General features: G+C 42.8%; 1 protein-coding gene across 1 annotated transcript in view; it reads left to right on the forward strand.

The window, feature by feature from the left end:
- Positions 1–17,529, forward strand: part of pappa2 (pappalysin 2) — a gene marked incomplete at both ends in the record, with an annotated part of 196,915 nt that overhangs the window by 127,277 nt on the left and 52,109 nt on the right. Inside the window, 3 exons of the mRNA XM_080725573.1 lie at positions 6,647–6,860; positions 14,013–14,184; positions 15,645–15,777. Coding sequence (XP_080581699.1) covers positions 6,647–6,860; positions 14,013–14,184; positions 15,645–15,777 — 519 coding nt within the window. The remainder of the gene's footprint in view (positions 1–6,646; positions 6,861–14,012; positions 14,185–15,644; positions 15,778–17,529) is intronic.

Below are 17,529 nucleotides of genomic sequence, written 5' to 3' on the forward strand. Positions count from 1 at the left end.
GGCTGACTCTGCGCATGCATTCCTAATAGTTCAAATATTTCACATAATTGATGTGTGTTCTATTTATTTATTTTGCCAGCCTCCATTTTGCCAACATTATACAGCCTGAAAAGTGGCTTGTTACCTTTGAAGAGATGGTAAACATCAGGCACGTGCACACATAGACATCAAAGGGGGCTTGAGCCCCTGCCCTTTTATCCGTCTGTAAAAAGGTGCTCTCTCCAGACCACGAATGCAGTTTTTACCATGGTGAAAGAAATGCAAATGCCCTCTTTCCATGCCATACCTGAAGGCAGCATTCAATAAAATTGCCTTGCCCAAACTCTCCTGAACTTGAATGCAGCATCTTATGTTGAAAGAATTGCCTCTCTGTGTAGAAATCCATGCCCTTACGCCACATCGCAACGCGTTGTGATCTTGGAGGTCTGCTATTTTCAATGTTTTCACCAAAAGGCCCCTTTAGAAATGGGTCAGCCCCTGCCTCTCTAACATTCTCTGCACGTCCCTGGTAAACATAGAACCACCTCAGATATTTTATGCCTTCAGATTTAAGTGCTGCCTTAGATTTACGGGGAAGCCCAGCTGAGTTTCTAATGTATAAATTTGCCGTACTTAAAGTTTATCTCTGTCTTATCATCTACCTGCTCTCGCGCGTGCATTTGTGTGTGTGTGCGCAGGAGCTCGTGTGTGTTTGTGTGTGCATGTGCATGTGCATGTGCATGCGCGCGCAAGCCTGGGTTAACAGCATTAGTGCTGCAGGCTATAGCTTTGCTACAGAGAGATAACGTGAGGGAGAGAAAGTTTACGAGTGACTAGAGAAGGCGGTGGCTGGAGGGGATGAGAGAAGGAGAGATGGAACAGGACAGATGGAAAGATGGAATGAATGAAGATGAATTTTATGAATTAATTTAACTCGCTAATAAGAGCTATGTCATGAGCTGTAACTGTTGTTGAGTACCATACCGAATGCTGTGTGCTAAACTTCACTGGGGTTAAATTAAATGCACACTAAAGGTTAGTTTTTGCGTTGGCTATTCAAAAATAGCAGCTATTTTTTGTAGCATAATATTTGAAAGGTTTTGAAAGTGTGAGTTCCACTGGCATTTGTAGAATTGCACACACACACACACACACACACACACACACACACACACACACACACACACACACACACACACACACACACACACACACACACACACACACTGTACTGTACCATACATATGCAGTCAAATAGGGTCAAACTTGAGCTGGAGAACATAAATAAGCCGTATACGGTAAGTTGTTTCGTTGATTCTCCATTCATTCCTGAGGTGGGGGCAGTCATTAGAGGTGTGAACAAGCTGAAGCCTTGCTATTAATGTATGTGGACTCGCTGACCACTGAAGGCCTTCGTTGTTGGCCATCATTTGAGCTCAGGGGAGGTACTCGGTTCCTTGTTCCTCGTAGGAGTGAGTGTTGTATGAGTGAGAATATAAAGGCTACAATCTGCGACTTATTTTAATGAGTAAAATGTTATATTAACCACTTTAAACCCCACGCAAGCTCACACGAGTCTGTTAAAGCGGCACAATGTTTTTTTTAAGTGTATCAAATGTAATTTTGCCCAATGTGTATGGTAGAGTGAGTATGTTATTACAATTGTATATCGTCGTTGTCGGGTGGAAACCTCGTATCTCCAAGTTTCAAATGTGTATGTTCTTTCACAAAGTAAAGCCCTGCTTCATCGTACAAGGCTGTTACACAAAAGTAGCGAAAACAGCAGATCTACAGGCACACAACGCCTCGTCTGTTTTTACTAGTTTAAATCATTTTTAAAACAAAAAAATCCAAAACAAAAGGTTTTGTACATTATAAGGATTCCACCCGACAACGACGATGATAATACAATTGGGACGGTTGTATTGTGTCTCCCTGCTCTTCTATTGAGACATTTAAATTGTGTCAACGGTCATGTCTCACCTACCCACAGCATCTGACACAAAGTTTGACTTGATGGACAAGATTCAATTCATGAAGAACATATAGGCCGGCTTTACACTGCCACTGAAATCTAGCCTGAATCAGATCTGAGTCACTTCAAAAGTGGAATCCGATTTTTTTAAAATAGTCTAAATCCAAACATGTCACATTCAGGTCACATGAAATCCGATTTTGAAAAACCACATCCAGAGGTAGTTTCAAATCCGATCCATATCGGATCTGAGGACATCTGACTCAGTCTGAAAGCAGCAACCACATCCACCCCATTGACTTATATGCAGGTCACATTCAAGTCACATCAAACTGGCCCAAGCGTCACTTGCTGCGCGAGCAGCGCGACCCGATCGCGGCTGTAAATTACATCATTACAGAGCGCGAGTATTTACTATTTGATTACAGCGCACTGTGCACATGAGAAAAACAAAAGAGAAGAGAGAAAACACGTGAGCTAAACAGTGAAAACGAGAGAGAAGAGCGAAACACAAGAGTAAAGAAAAGAAGAGAGAAAAACAATATTAACGTGTGTTTACTATGGTCTATTATGTCGCATTTCCTGAACGTAATCAGAACGTAATCAACCAGCGTCGACGTAGTGACGTAACGTCATGACGCCTACGTCGTTACCACGGTAACCAAAGCATACATGTCGCCGCAGGGCAGCTTTGGGCTAACGCTGTCTGAACGCACAGATCAGATCTGTGTCACTTGCAAATGCAGTGTGAAAAGTCGGGCCAAAAGATCAGATTTGAGAACAAATCGGATTTGGGCTGGATTTGACTGCAGTGTAAAGCCGGCCATAGAGTCTGCAGTGCACACTGGATGGATAGGAAGCTCTGTACGTTTATTGCTGGTCAACGTTTCAATCTTAACTCATTTCTAGCCGATCCCGAGTATACTCGTGAAAAATACTCAAGTATTTAGAGTGCCGATCCCGAGTATACTCGCGAAAAGTACTGTATATAGAGTAACGCCGGTTCTCCTACCCAATAGCCTGGCGGAAGGTCCTGGCACGATCGGCCTCGCCGATTCATCATCATCACGGATCCACGTGCACAAAATAGTAATCCCATAACATGGAGGCCGACGGGGAATCTCATCTTTAATGTCCATTTTCTCCAAACAACACTTTTAAAGCCAAGGATGGCATTAGATTCTCGCTACAAAAACATAATAACAAAGGCATCGATCGGCCATTTTAGAAACCACATGGTGTGACGACCGCTCCCGTTGTATGATGTCAAGACGTCAACCCGGAAGTATTTACGCAATGGACTTCTGGCCTTCAAAATAAGACAATGGAGCGTAATGGAGCCCTGCGAGCGGCACGCTACACATTTAACCCGTTCATGTCTGGAGCACTAAATGGGTTAATAGATCTTCATCAGGACATCTAAAGGAAGATCTGTTAAGATTGAAATGTTGACCAGCAATACCACTTACGGGGCAGTTCATCCAGTGTGCAGACTCTATATCGTCACTGTCGGGCAGAAACCTCGTATCTCCAAGTTTCAAATTTGTGCGTTTTTTCTTGTCTGATGAACAAGGCTGTCGCACAAAAGTAGTGAAAACAGCCAATCTACAAGCACACAACGCCTCGCACCGCGAGGCGTTGTGTGCTTGTAGATCGGCTGTTTTCACTAGTTTAGTTCATTTTTAAAATGATAAATACAAAATGAACGGTTTTGGACATACAAGGTTTCCACCCGACAGCGACGATATGTTCTTAATGATGATTCTGCTTGTCTAGCACCTGGGCCACGGATGTGCATGCACTGCTTTCTTCAAGATTCAATTTATCCCCTGAGCAAGCTGGCAGGTTCTAGTAGCTCAATGGTAAAAATGTCAGCACTTGTGCAGGAAACGTAGTGTAGCTTGTAAAAGTATCAATACTGCAATGTAGAAATACTCTGTTACAAGTGAAAGTCAGGAATTCAAAATGTACTTGCATAAAAGTACAAAAATATTGGTATCAAAATAGTACCAAAAGTAAAACACAGACAGTTTTTGAGTAAATGTTTAGTTGCTTTACACCACTGCAAATGTATGTAGGCTATAGAGGGTATGCGCATGCATAAAGTGAATGGCATGTCGAGTGTCAAATCGACATGCCAGGACTTTTCTATTTGGATGTATATAGGCTGTCAAGTCCAGAAAGTAGTTTTTGCCACTCAGTAGGCGTTCCCACATAACTTCCGGGTATGATGATGATGTCGCGCGCATACACTCTATCCACCTCTTTCCGCGGGAGTTTACAGGAGATTATTTGGACCACACTTCCGGTTTAACAGCAGACATACCTACAAGCTCACGTCGCGTCGCAGATGCAGCCCGTTGTGAGCTTGTAAATCACACTCGGCTGCAGCGCCGGAAGCTCGGTACAGCTCTGCGCAATGCACTATGGGGCGTTGGAAACCCGTGGATACTAATGTTAACAAAGTTGTGGCACACGGGATCAACATTCCATTTTCGGGTCACCCTAGGTAGGAGAATACTGTATGCTTTGAGTTTTTGACTGCTTTTATGCCATTCTCCTTGTTGCCTTTCCTACAAATTGTCAAATTTTAATAATCTTATATGCCTAAAACCATAGATCAAATAATTGAAAACAAGTCATTTTTGTTGAGAGACGAAGAATAAATCATGCGGTAGGCATGTTAACAGAACAGTGTCATGGCCCTGAAAGAAACCTATTATTTGACTTCATGACAGCACAATACGAATACTGGCAGTTACAGTACACACGCACGCACACGCACAGTTATTACTGAAATGGGCAGAGGTCAGAAATGTTCTCCTCTTCTTTCCTTTTCGTGCTACACAAGTTCTAAAAATGACAGCTGTTGCTTGTGTTGATTATGTCTGAAAATAGCCTGATGTCCACATTGTCTGTTGAGGTCTTTTCCGCCCAGGCATCCCAAGGTGAAATGCCCAAAGACCGTTTACACAGTCAGCAGCGAGACAAAGATTTAGGATGTGAACACTGATTATAGAGAAATAATATTATTCGTGGCTTGTGTGGTTTTCTGGCTAAGTATGTTCGAAGGCCACCGCGCGTCACTCAGCGTGGCAAAAACACCCCGGTTCTAGACCACAACAATCTATCTAATACACACCACTACAGCTGTATTGGGTTTTAGATAATGGCTGCAACACTAGTATGTTTTACAATAGCTTATAAAACAAATTCTATACAATGTTAAAGATTCATTAAATTTTATAGAGCTATTAAAATGAGTACAATTCTCAGTGTTATGGTTGTACACACATAGGAAGGCTGCACCGTGTGGGGCCATAGTATGGCCCACAATGTGTTCGCTTTAGGTAACGTTGACCATATGCTTTAGACCCATTTTGGAGTTTTTGTTCATGGGTTTAAAGGACAACTTTGTTTTTTTTACAACAAGGGTTCATATTTTAGATTGTAATTATAGAAAATAAAGATGAGTGTTAACATGTTTTCATTTGCTGCTTTCTATTGTTTTAGGGATTTTAGTATTTTGATTTCAGTGGGTGGGGGCATATGCGTGCAAGTGGCTACTGTAAATATGTCTTTTTAGACACAATAAGCCGGCAATTTCTTTGTTACTATTTACACCAGCCCCCATAAGTCACATCTGCCCATGAAAGATTGTGGTGCATCTTGGGAATGGGCTTATTGGGCCCGATTCATCAAGCACTTTACGACCAAAATACGACCATATTTTGTTCTTACCGGCATTTAGGACAATTCTCAAGTTCGGAGTCAAATTCAGCAATGTTTTTAGGAAGAAATTTAGGCTCGAAATACGTCGGGAAATACTCCACCTCAGACCATGGTGTAAATCTTATTTTTAGGATGATTTTTTTGGTCGGGAAATACGCCATCCGCCCAATTGTGGGCGGATGGCGTAAATAGTTAAAATCACTAAAAATGATAGAAAGCAGTAAATGAAAACATTTTAACACTAATCTTTTCTTTTCTCTAATGACTATCTAAAATATGAACCCTCATTGTAAAAAAAAAAAAAAAAACCTTTAAAGAGGCGGTGCCATAGTTGTGTACTTTTTCTGTTTTTCATGTGTCTAGGAGGTTGAAAGTACATCATTGGACCCCCTGGTGTGGTTTTTATGAGCAATTATGTATTCTCTTGGTATTTGTTTGTTTTCTCTTGGAGGCTGCCACCTTGTGGTCAAAAGTGTCAGTTAAAAAACACAGATACTTTTACATCACAGAATCAACTCCTCCCCTAATTACCATTCACCCAACACTGTGGGGTGTGGCTAACTTCAGCTGGGTCACCACCCACCATGACATCCATGCATACTTAATGAACTGGGGGTGTGGCCACATAAAAACCCAATTTGAACTCTTTCTGTATATTTTTTTGGAAAAAAATCTTCCTCCTAGTATAATCATAATACCTGATAATCATGTTTTAGAGGGGGGGGAAATCATGGTACCACCTCTTTTAAAGGAGTAGTGGACTCTTTTTTTGATTGCTCACGTCATGGAGATTGAGTTCAATGATATTTTTTTGATTCCGGATGGTGACCCAAATGCATTTGGGTCCCCATCCGGAAAATATCCGAGTACTTCTTGCACCACTGTTTATTTCCACAAAGATTCTTAAAAAAAGAAAGAAAGTTCTTCAATGTGACTGGGTTGTGTTGCGTTGTGCTGCAGGTGACAGTGACAGGCTGGTGTGCTTGGAGGACGGCCTGTGGTCCTTCCCAGAGGCCTACTGTAAGGTGGAGTGTCCCGAAGCGCCCGTCATAGCCAACGCCAAGTCCCTGACGGCAGACTGTCGCGACACGGGGCACGACGTGGGCACCGTCTGCCGCTACAAGTGCAACCCGGGCTACTACGTGGCAGGCAGCCTGGGCAAGAAGACCCGGAAGTGAGTGTTTACACGTTTTGCCATGCTTTCGCTTTTGTGGCCTCGGGTGTTCTTATCCACAGATATAAAAAGCTAGATACCTCCTCCGCCGCTGCAGTTCATTAGCGCGACTGGTCAAACACCTCTGGCGGAAGTGCACAACTGTGGAACTGCGGAAGGCACTCTGCCCCCTCCAATGGGAAAGAGGGAGTCCTGCCAGTCCTGCATCTGATTGGACTACCGAGCTTCCCATTCTGTGACGCACAAGGAAGCGTCCTTCAGAATTCCCAAGAGCCCCGCCTCAGAATTCTGGAGGCTTGCGTAGAGTTATTGGGAGGCTTGCCAGCGGTCTTGGACCAGCACCCCCCAGCCGGAAGAGGTGTCTACCTTTCTATGTCTGTATTCTTATCCGTCTGACATCGAAATTAGCAGATCTACAAGCTCGCATGACACTTTGCAATGCGACGCGTTGTGGGCTTGTAGATCTGTCATTTCTGCTGTTAAGGTTGCAAGTTGTCTCTGTGTACCAATATCAGTCCGATTGGCTATGATTGAGATCTGTACTTTTCTATACTTTTTTTTTTTTTGTTTTTTTTGTTTTGGGGCTTTTATGCCTTTATTGATAGGACAGTAGACTGACAGGAAATTGGGGGAGAGATGGGGAGTGACACGTGGCAAAGGTTGTCCGGATCCGGAATCGAAGCGGCGACGCCGCCAGGCATCCATGCCTATGCCTAAGTGGTATGCGCCTGGACCAGTAGGCCAGCGGGCGCTCTTCTAGTTGCCATTTTAGTCAGATCAGTAATGTCCACTGCATCTTTTAGAAACCTTTAGTCACATCAGTAATGTCCACTGTATCAAAATAAACCCCCCCTTGGTTAGACACCGGTTTCTACAAGAGAGCTGTCCACCTCAAAGACGTATACTGTAAAATGTACAGTAATTATCCTGCATTTTAATAATTGAATTCTGGTTTCTCTTTTCCATGATGCGTGCGGTGCAAATGTTGAGCGCATCCACTGCACTTGCATATTTGTGCTTTTGATAAATGTTAACATTGATAAATGTTAACATTGATAAATGTTAACATTGCTGCCCTCAAACAAGTTCTCTAGTTTGACAAAGAAGATTGAGATCTTCAGACCACGAGGAGCTGTTTTTATCTTATTTATTTTTCTAAATCTTTTTTCGCCTCTTTTGTTCCTTATATCAGGGGTCTTCAACGTTTTCAGGCCAAGGACCCCTTTGTTGAGAGATGAAGCAGGGATAGCTCTGGTCCAGAATGTCAGCTCCACTGACACTCTGACAGACCCGTCGCCAAATGACTAGACCGTGATTTCTCAGCCCCTACGAGCGCTCAACTTGAGTCAAAATAAATAAAACTACTTCGCTACTCATCAAACCAAAGGTAGTTTTGCGTTGTTGAAAGTCTATTCTCCGCAGTGGTGAACCTCTCAGCACCCCACCCACTCTGCAAAATACACTATTTTTGGCATGAAATAAAGTGCATCCAACTCGACCGCCGCTTATTTCCGGGTTGTGAACCATTGTGTCTGCGGTGGCCGCTGGGTGGCTCGAGGTGGGTGCGTTTTATTTCACGACAAAAATAATGTATTTTACAGATTGGGTGGGGTGCTGAGGGGTTTCCCACCGCGGAGAATAGACTTTCAACAACACAAAACTACCTTTGGTTTGGTGAGTAGTGAAGTAGTTTTGTTTATTTTGACTCAAGTTGAGCGATCGTAAGGGCTGAGAAATCGCGGTCTAGTCATTTGATGCTCTGGACCAGAGCTAGGACCCCCACAACCTGTTCATAGATTCCATATAGTTTCCTTGTTTGACAGCACAATCCCGTGAATGCTTAATAAACTTGACCTTTCACTCTGTACTTAGTCTGCTCTTTTTCCCCTCTACACTAAACCTCTTTGCCGAAAATAGCCGATCTACAAGCTCACAACTCCTCGCAGCGCGAGGCATTGTGAGCTTGTAGATCTGCTATTTTTGGCTAAAGTTCTCAGAATATGGACGCTAGGGTTCAAGTGGTTGATATACAAAAAGAGAAAAAAAAAGTTTCTATCACACAAAGATTTGGAGGCCCCCCTTGTAGTAACTCTGAGGACCCTCTAGGGGTCCCGAACCCCCTGTTGAAGACCCCTGCCTTATATTAGCGAATAAATAAATACATAAATAGAATGTGTTCACATCTCTGTCTTGTGGGCTATCGTGAACAGCACATCCTGTGGAGACAAAAAGGCTATTTCTTTTCTGACTGAGAGTTATAGAGGAATTTCCTTGTTTTCCTTTATTTTACAGCAGCCTCATTAAGCAGCCCTTAATCAAATTAGGATCTTTGATTTACGCAGGAATTTTACAGAACCCAGTAACGATACATCATAATATGTACGCCCACCTCCCCAGCCCAGCTTTAAACAGTGCAGTCAGTACATTTTAAAAAGGTATTTTTAGGTCCATCACCTGCAAACAGTATTTGGTTTTCTAAAAGTGCTCACAAAAGCCTCCAATAAAGTTTGTACCGGCGCAAACCCGGCCTCATTATTGCATTGCCAATTGTATTCATTGGGCAACTTTGTTCATTATTAAAAGCAATTTCTATGCTGTTAATGAGATGTGGGTTTTCTATTAGGAGCGGAGGCAGATGCTGGGGAAAAGTTTATATCCACTTAAGCTGGTTTGAGTCTAGGCTAGTGTAGAGATCTGTGTTGGTCCTGGAGTCTGTGCTGCTTTGTGGCTTCTGTCATGTATGAGATCTGTCTTAGTACTGGGCATTGGTGTACAGCAGGGGTTCCCAAACTTTTTTTGGCTCAGGGCACCCCTATAAATATTATTTTCTTCCGAGGCACCCCTACATTATATACATAATTTTCACTTCCAACACCTTATATTTATGCCATATTTTAGTGATTATGTTGAGATAATAGCCATTTTGTTTAGAACTGACTGAAAACGTTGTACGTTTAAAATCTTCACTGTCGGGCAGAAACCTTGTATCTCAAGTTTCTGTTTTTTCCCCCTCAAAGTAAAGCCCTGCTTCATCATACAAGGCCGTCGTACAAAGGTAGTGAAAACAGCTGATCTACAAGCACACAACGCCTCGCACCACGAGGCGTTGTGTGCTTGTAGATCGGCTGTTTTCACTAGTTTAAATCATTTTTAAAATGATAAATGCAAAACAAAGAGTTTTGGACATACAAGGTTTCCACCCGACAATTACGAAATTATACTAAATAAGTGCCCAAATTAATTCCAAATATAAAATTATCTCGCGGCACCCCTGGACTGCCGTCGCGGCACCCCAGGGTGCCCCGTCACCCACTTTGAAAACCCCTGGTGTAAAGTAACTAAGTACATTTACTTAAGTACTGTACTTAAGTACAGTTTTGAGGTATTTGTACTTTACTTGAGTATTTCCAATTTCCAATACTTTTATTTTTACTCCGCTACACTACATCTCGGATTCAAATATTGCACTTTTTCTTAAAACTTTAGTTACTAGTTACTTTGCAGGTATAAATTAGAATATTATAAAACATACATGAATCGCTTTAGCACTATTTTATACCTAGGCTATATCGATATAGTGGAGTAGAAATAAAAGCATAATAAATTGGAAATACTCCAGTAAAATAAAAGTAAGTTACTTTACTACTGGGTGTGTATGCTTACTTAATGTGCACAAATGTAACCGAATCGATTTGATAAATGAACATTACAAATGGATGGATTAACATTGAATTAATTATGAAGAGTTTAATATACTGTCTTTGGGTCTGTACCAAGCAGTACAAAGATGCCAGATAGATTGCACATTGATGTTAGCTTAGTTCATGCATAGACCCATTTTGCACCTGGATATCTTTATGAGTCGTTTTTACTTAGAAATATTATGTGTAAACATTTTAACAACGCCTGACACATACATGTGAAAATGCACGCCTATGAAACAGCATGAAATGGTCACTGTTGTGATTACTTTAAACATGTTCACCCAAATAATGATGTACCTTCTACAATATCCTACTATAAATGTGTGAAATCTCTGTGTGAGTGTGCATGTGTGCGTCGCGGGTGTGTGTGCGTTCATGCGTGCGTGTGTGCCATAGTTGCCTATAACTTTGATCAGAGGTGCGGCAGCCCAATTATAGGCTGCGACGTGAAACATTCTTCTGTAGGATTTCACGTTTCTGTACAATTATGTTTTACAGTAATTGTTAATTATTTTTTAAGTTGGTACGTCAGAGGCACCAGCTCAGTGGCCTTGTGGTTAGTTAGAGTGTCCGCCCTGACTCCCCTGAGTCTGGGATCGAGGTACCAAAGACTCTTGAAAATGGGACCCAGTGCCTCCCTGCTTGGCACTCAGCACCAAGAGTTGGATGTTTGTTTTAGTCCATGGGCCATACTCGATGTCGCTCTCCGAAAGGTAGCAAAGGTTACTATGCATTTTTGAGAAACTCTATATCTGTAGATTATATTTTGGTATGATAACCCTTTCTGAGACGCAGCTAAATTGGTGTTATCAGCTGCTATAGTCGATGTCCCGTAACTTTACTATACAGGGAAAAAAATGCAAAAAAATGAATCTGCTTTAAGTAGCATATGAGGGGTTTTTCATGATTCTGAATCCATTGAAATGTTGTGTTTTGCACAAAAAACATTCCTTGGGCTAAAAACGGCCAGCAAAACTATGGTTTAGTGATGAAAAGTGATGAGTCATCACTTTTCACAGTTTTGTGGGGTCCATTTTTAGCCCAAGGAATGTTTTTCGTGCAAAACAACGACCTCTCGTATGGCCCATGGACTAATTGCCGATTTTCTGAAGGAAACACCAGTGGCGTCAGTTCAGAAAAAGCTAAGGTATGGCAACATGACTGACACCAGTCATGTTGCCATACCTTAGCAACAGGCATGTTACATTTATTTTAACTCATACAGTGCCTATCCCGAACTAGTTCGGGATAATTTGCACCTTATTAACGTCCTGGGTGCCTATCCCGAACGAATTCGGCTTTTAAAAAAAAAAAAAAAATTGTAAAAAAAAAAAAAAGAATTCGAGCCGCGCCGCCGGCCGTCATCTGTTTACACGGCCCGCGAGAGCGTTGCGCCGCCGATATTTACCATCCACTCCAATGCAATCCAGGATCTTTAGAGCTCATTTTCTCTGTTCCATGCATATCCATGAGGTGTGCAAGGTTTAATCATGGCTAAATTGCCGAAAATAGGGCTTCTAAAATGCTTGGTAGCCAATAGCTAACTTCAAGCTAACTTCATCCTGTTCCTGTACATGCACAAAGGAAAGCATCATGGCTGCGCACGGCTTGTGCATATACCAGCGTATCTCTATGGTGAATTCTATGGCCATTGGGCGCCCTCTAGTGGTGAAAGCTGGCACTGAAAGCGTTAAGAAGTACATTTAATTTTTTCTCCTGTTTCTACGGTTTCTTGGGCTGGATATGGCAGCCTGGAACGGTTGTTCAAGTGCAGCTAAACTTGGCATATTAGTAAATAAAACATGCCACAATTAACAGCTGACCTGCGGAACCTGGGAATATAACATTTTGTCAAGATGGGGAGAATACAAGTGTGGAGAATATAATTATAATACCTTGTTAAGTGACCATTTTGTTACATTTTGCATTTGTAGTTATTTTACTGTAATTTAACAACATAATAACAAGCACAGATTGACAAAGAGACATTCATGGATTTATATTTAAAAGTAAGTTTTATTTTCCCCCCTGGACCCAGGGTATGGCAGCTGCATACCCCTGCCATACCCAATTGACGCCCCTGTGCGCTGCTATTCGTGCATCAAAGTTGCATGTGTTGCGGCCTTGTAGAGTCACACCTTTTCTCCCAGAGAAATTTGCAGCGCCTGGTAACATTGTCCTCTGCACTTACTTATTGGCAGTGTGAATCTTAACACCTGCCATGATGAAGACAAAGCCTAAACATTTGCAAGTGTATGGGAGCGTGCTACTACGGGCGCTCTCCCCACCAATGAGTGGACAGGTTGTCCGAGTAAATGGGTGAGCTACTGTAACTGTGATTGTAATGTGAATCTGGCAGGGTGCTCCTCATTCAGTGCTGCGCAATTTGTGTCTAATAAACCATGTTATGTCTATCGATGCATGCGTGCATTACGCATGCCCGCCGTCTACGCATGCCGTGTTTGAGACATGCACGCACAGACACACAGGAGGAGAGGAGTGGAGGATAAATTGGCCGCAAAAAGTAGGTAAAACGCAGCGAGACTCGATCCCACAAACTAGTGGGTAAAATGGATTGAGAGTCGATTGACGAACACATAAGCCACCGCTCACTATCTATCTTGACAAGTACCAAGAGAAAGGAATTGAGGGGTGTCGTTGACTATTGTTGCTCTGAATTCAGGAAAGCTGTATTACATATCGTATATATATAAAAACCTGGATACTGGACTATTTTTTTATTCAAAATTGTATGACCCTCCCTTGGACTCAAAGTCAAATTAGCTGACCCTCCCTCAGACTAAAATTAAAAAGGCATGACCCTCCCCCATTTTCCTCCGGACCCCCTATTTCAAAAATGTTGACGGGTCCCTAAACACTTTATGTGTTCAATCACTAGTTTAAAGTCTTTTTTTAAATCATTGTGATATGCGTTTAGTAAATTATGGTCAAATTGATTTAAAAAAATGGTAACTGGTGCATTTATATAGCGCTTTTATCAAAGGCGCTTTACAGAGATTGTGCATTATATTCACCCATTCACACACACATTCATACACCGGAGGAAACCATGCAAGGCACCAACCTACTCAACGGGAGCAACTAGGGGTTCAGAGTCTTGCTCAAGGACTCTTCAACATTAACTCAGGGGGAGCCCGGATTCGAACTGGGAACCCTGCAGGAACCCTTCGTGCACTAGTAATAACGGTTTCTCTACCCCTGAGCTATGCCGCCCCTAAAATGAATGAAGTAGATTATGTTTCTAGGCTTTCTACTGGCCAATAGCATCCATTTGATTCATTTCCGTTTTTCATTTCTGGAGCGGATATAGAAAGAAGACGGATTTGCACTCGCTTGTTTTTGCACTCTTCATTTACGGTCTGGTAGAAAAACCAATGGTGTGGCGCTGTCCATTTCTTTATTTTTACAGTTCATTCGTTATCCACAGGAAATACATGAAGGTGGTGTGTCAGGAGGGAGGCCAGTGGGACGAGCTGGGATGTGTGCCGGTGGCGTGCCCGGCCCTGCCCGACGTCTTCCAGGGCATGTACACGTGTACCAACGATCTGCACTACGACTCTGTCTGCACGCTGCAATGCCCCGACGACCTGACCCACAACGTAAGTACACCCAGGGGCGTCACCAGGGGGGGAAAAGTGGGACTGAGTTACTAGGGCCCACGGTGGAGGGACCTTAATTATTTTATACTTTAACTATTGAAAAATAGCAGATATACAAGCTCATACGAGCTTGTAGATCTGCTATTTTTGAAAAGTTGTGAAAATGTGTTCAAATCTTTAAATGTATTTTTTTAAGCGAACATTTGTAACTCAAATTTTGCTTCTGGGGAATCCCTGGAACTAAATATTTTGATTTAGGGGTCCGTGGCCAAATACATATCATTTTGGGGGTCCTTCACATGAAAAAGTTTGAGCACCACTGACATAGAAACATAGGTTTTTCAATATATTGTGATCGTGAATATTCAAAGATATTCACCATTTTTCAAAAATAGCAGATCTGCAAGCTCGCAGTGCGGAACTGTATATACCGGTATATAGCAGATACCGGTATACAAGCTCAAAGCGCGGCACTGAGTGCAGTGTTTTGAGCTTGTAGACCTGCTATTTTTCTTATTGCGACCGTAGGTCGCAGTTAACTATGAAAACGTCAGAGGGTAACGCTTCAACGTCTCAATGTATAATAGCTGACCTATGGCATCACAGTGTTGTCACACATTCCGTCCTTGTCCCTTGTATTTCCATATATGGAGATCCCTGATGTCATCAAAGCCCACAGTTTGGAATGCCCATACAGTATATGGACATATTGTTTGAGTCTCATGTGGTCTATAACATAAGACATCTATGACGTCAGTCATATCCATATTTGGGAAAATATCTTGTCCACATTTTGTCCAACTTAAACAACCAACCGCAACTCGTATCACACTTGCAAATGAATTCCGTCCTGCGCGACCTCGGGGTCGCTTTTTGCCCTTAGGTGTCTTACTGGTAGTTAAAGCATAAAATAATGGTGAACGTGGTTCAAATCTAGAGTGATGCATGCCTAATCAGGGGTCTTCAACGTTTTCAGGCCAAGGACCCCTTAACTGAGAGAGAGATGAAGCAGGGACCCCCTCTACATATTGTGTACAGTAAATGCGTTATGCAGATTTCATCGACTTGTTTGACAGCACTGTCATCACAGTCTGTGTTGGATTTGTGTTAATGTATGTTTTAATTTAACCACTTCAATCGTCAATACGTAGTAAACATGACCTTTCACTCTGCACTTGGTCTGCTCTTTAGAACTTTGGCCGAAAATAGCCGATCTACAAGCTCTCAACGCCTCGCGCTGCAAGGCGTTGAGCGCTTGTAGATCTGCTATGTTTGGCTAAAGTTCTTCTCGGAATTGGGATGCTAGGGTTCTACGTTTTTTAATTGAAAATAATGATCCTATCACACAAGGGTTTGGCCGCCCCCCTGTAGTAACTCTGAGGACCCCCTAGGGGTCCTGGTCCGGACCCCCTGTTGAAGACCCCTGGTCTTAAATGAAACGTGTGTGTGCGTCCTGACAGAGCACCATCCGCTGCACCAAGGACGGGCTGTGGACCAAGGACTTCACTATGTGTTCCAGACTGCAGGGGGCGTGCTCTCCCCCCGCCCACCTCAACTCTGTGGAGTACAGCTGTGACCAGGAGATGCCCGTCGGTAAGTTATTATTATCCCACCGCCCAGCGTCGATTTCGTCCACTAAAATCTATGGCGAAAAATGTCTGTCGACAACTTTTTTTTCTTTTCTTTCACACCCGAAAACGAAATAAAAAACTAAGCTATGATGACTAAAACTGAGACTAAAATGTGTTGACAATTTTGTCAACAAATAAAAACTAGACTAAAATGTTAGGGAGCGGGCTAGCGGAGAGCAGATCCAGTAGAGCTAAAAGGCACGTCATTTTATATTTTGGTTGCGCTCTGAAAATAGCAGATCTACAAGCTCAGAACGTATCGCAGCCCGACGCGGTGTGAGCTTGTAGATCGGCTATTTTCAGAAGGCAACCGAGTGTAAAATCAGGCTTTACGACGCCATCAAGGCTGGCCAAAATAAATGTTAGTCTACAAAATCAACTGCTAAAATCTTATATTTAGTCGACTAAAACAAGATAAAGATGTCCTGTCAAAATCAACACTGCCACCACCATCACATTGTCTCACCTGGAGGCTATAGCACCTTGAGCTACTCTTGAATTTTTCGCGATTGTCTTTAGCGTCACGTTGCCGTTCTCAAATGGGTGTCAGCCAGGGACGTGCAGAGAGTGTTAGAGAGGCAGTGGCTGACATTTCTAAAAGGGCCGTTTGGTGAAAATATTGAAAATGGCAGACCTCCAAGCTCACAACGTGTCGCAGCACAACGTGTTGTGAGCTTGGAGGTCTGCTATTTTCAGTGCTTGACACCACACTGAACTAAGCATTATCAAGTCAATACTGGAGTTGTGGCGTAGTGGCAGTTCTACACATTGAGGGCAATTCTTTCAACATAAGATGCTCCATTCAAGTTCAGGAGAGTTTGGCCAAGGCAATTCTCTTGAATGCTGCCTTCGGGTATGGCATGGAAAGAGGGCATTTGCATTTCTTTCACCATAGTGAAAACTGCATTCATGGTCTGGAGAGGGCACTTTTTACAGACGGATAAAAGGGCAGAGGCTCAAGCCCCCTTCTGATGTCTATGTGTGCACGTGCCTGGTGTCAGCGCATTGGTTTCAGGCTGTTTTATTGCTTGGTTGTTTAGCGAGGGACTGGATAAAAATCCACTGACAACTGCGTGCTTCTGTACACGCTTTGCAATTTACACTTCTAGGCATTTAGCCGCTTACATTGTGCGACGTCAGAGTGAGCATGAACAACATGGGTAAATACGGGAGTCACACAACTGTGAGGAGAGTTGCAGAGAGAACAACATGGTAAATACGGTAGTCACACAACTGTGAGGAGAGCTGCAGAGAGAACAACATGGTAAATACGGTAGTCACACAACTGTGAGGAGAGCTGCAGAGAGAACAACATGGTAAATACGGTAGTCACACAACATGTGAGGAGAGCTGCAGAGAGAACAACATGGTAAATACGGTAGTCACACGACTGTGAGGAGAGTTGCAGAGAGAACAATGCAGAAGCCTCAGAGAAAACTAGGTAAACCTCATGTCTGGCGTCCGCCGGCCCTAAACAACGTGCGTTCTAAACAACATTCTGAACATTTTTTGGTCAAGAAAATCAAATCCAAATAGCAAAAACAAAAACAAAAAAAAACATGTGAACAAGTAACCAAACATCTATTTGTATTGCAAACAAGCAACGGTCACAGAATAGAATTCAGTTCTGACTGCTTGGGAACCAGGAGAGAGAGGCCAGGGGTCTTCAACAGGGGGTCCGGGACCCCTAGGGGGTCCTCAGAGTTACTGCAGG

The sequence above is a fragment of the Nannobrachium achirus genome (assembly GCF_963921795.1).
Source record: "Nannobrachium achirus genome assembly, chromosome: 5".
Classification (NCBI taxonomy): domain Eukaryota; kingdom Metazoa; phylum Chordata; class Actinopteri; order Myctophiformes; family Myctophidae; genus Nannobrachium; species Nannobrachium achirus.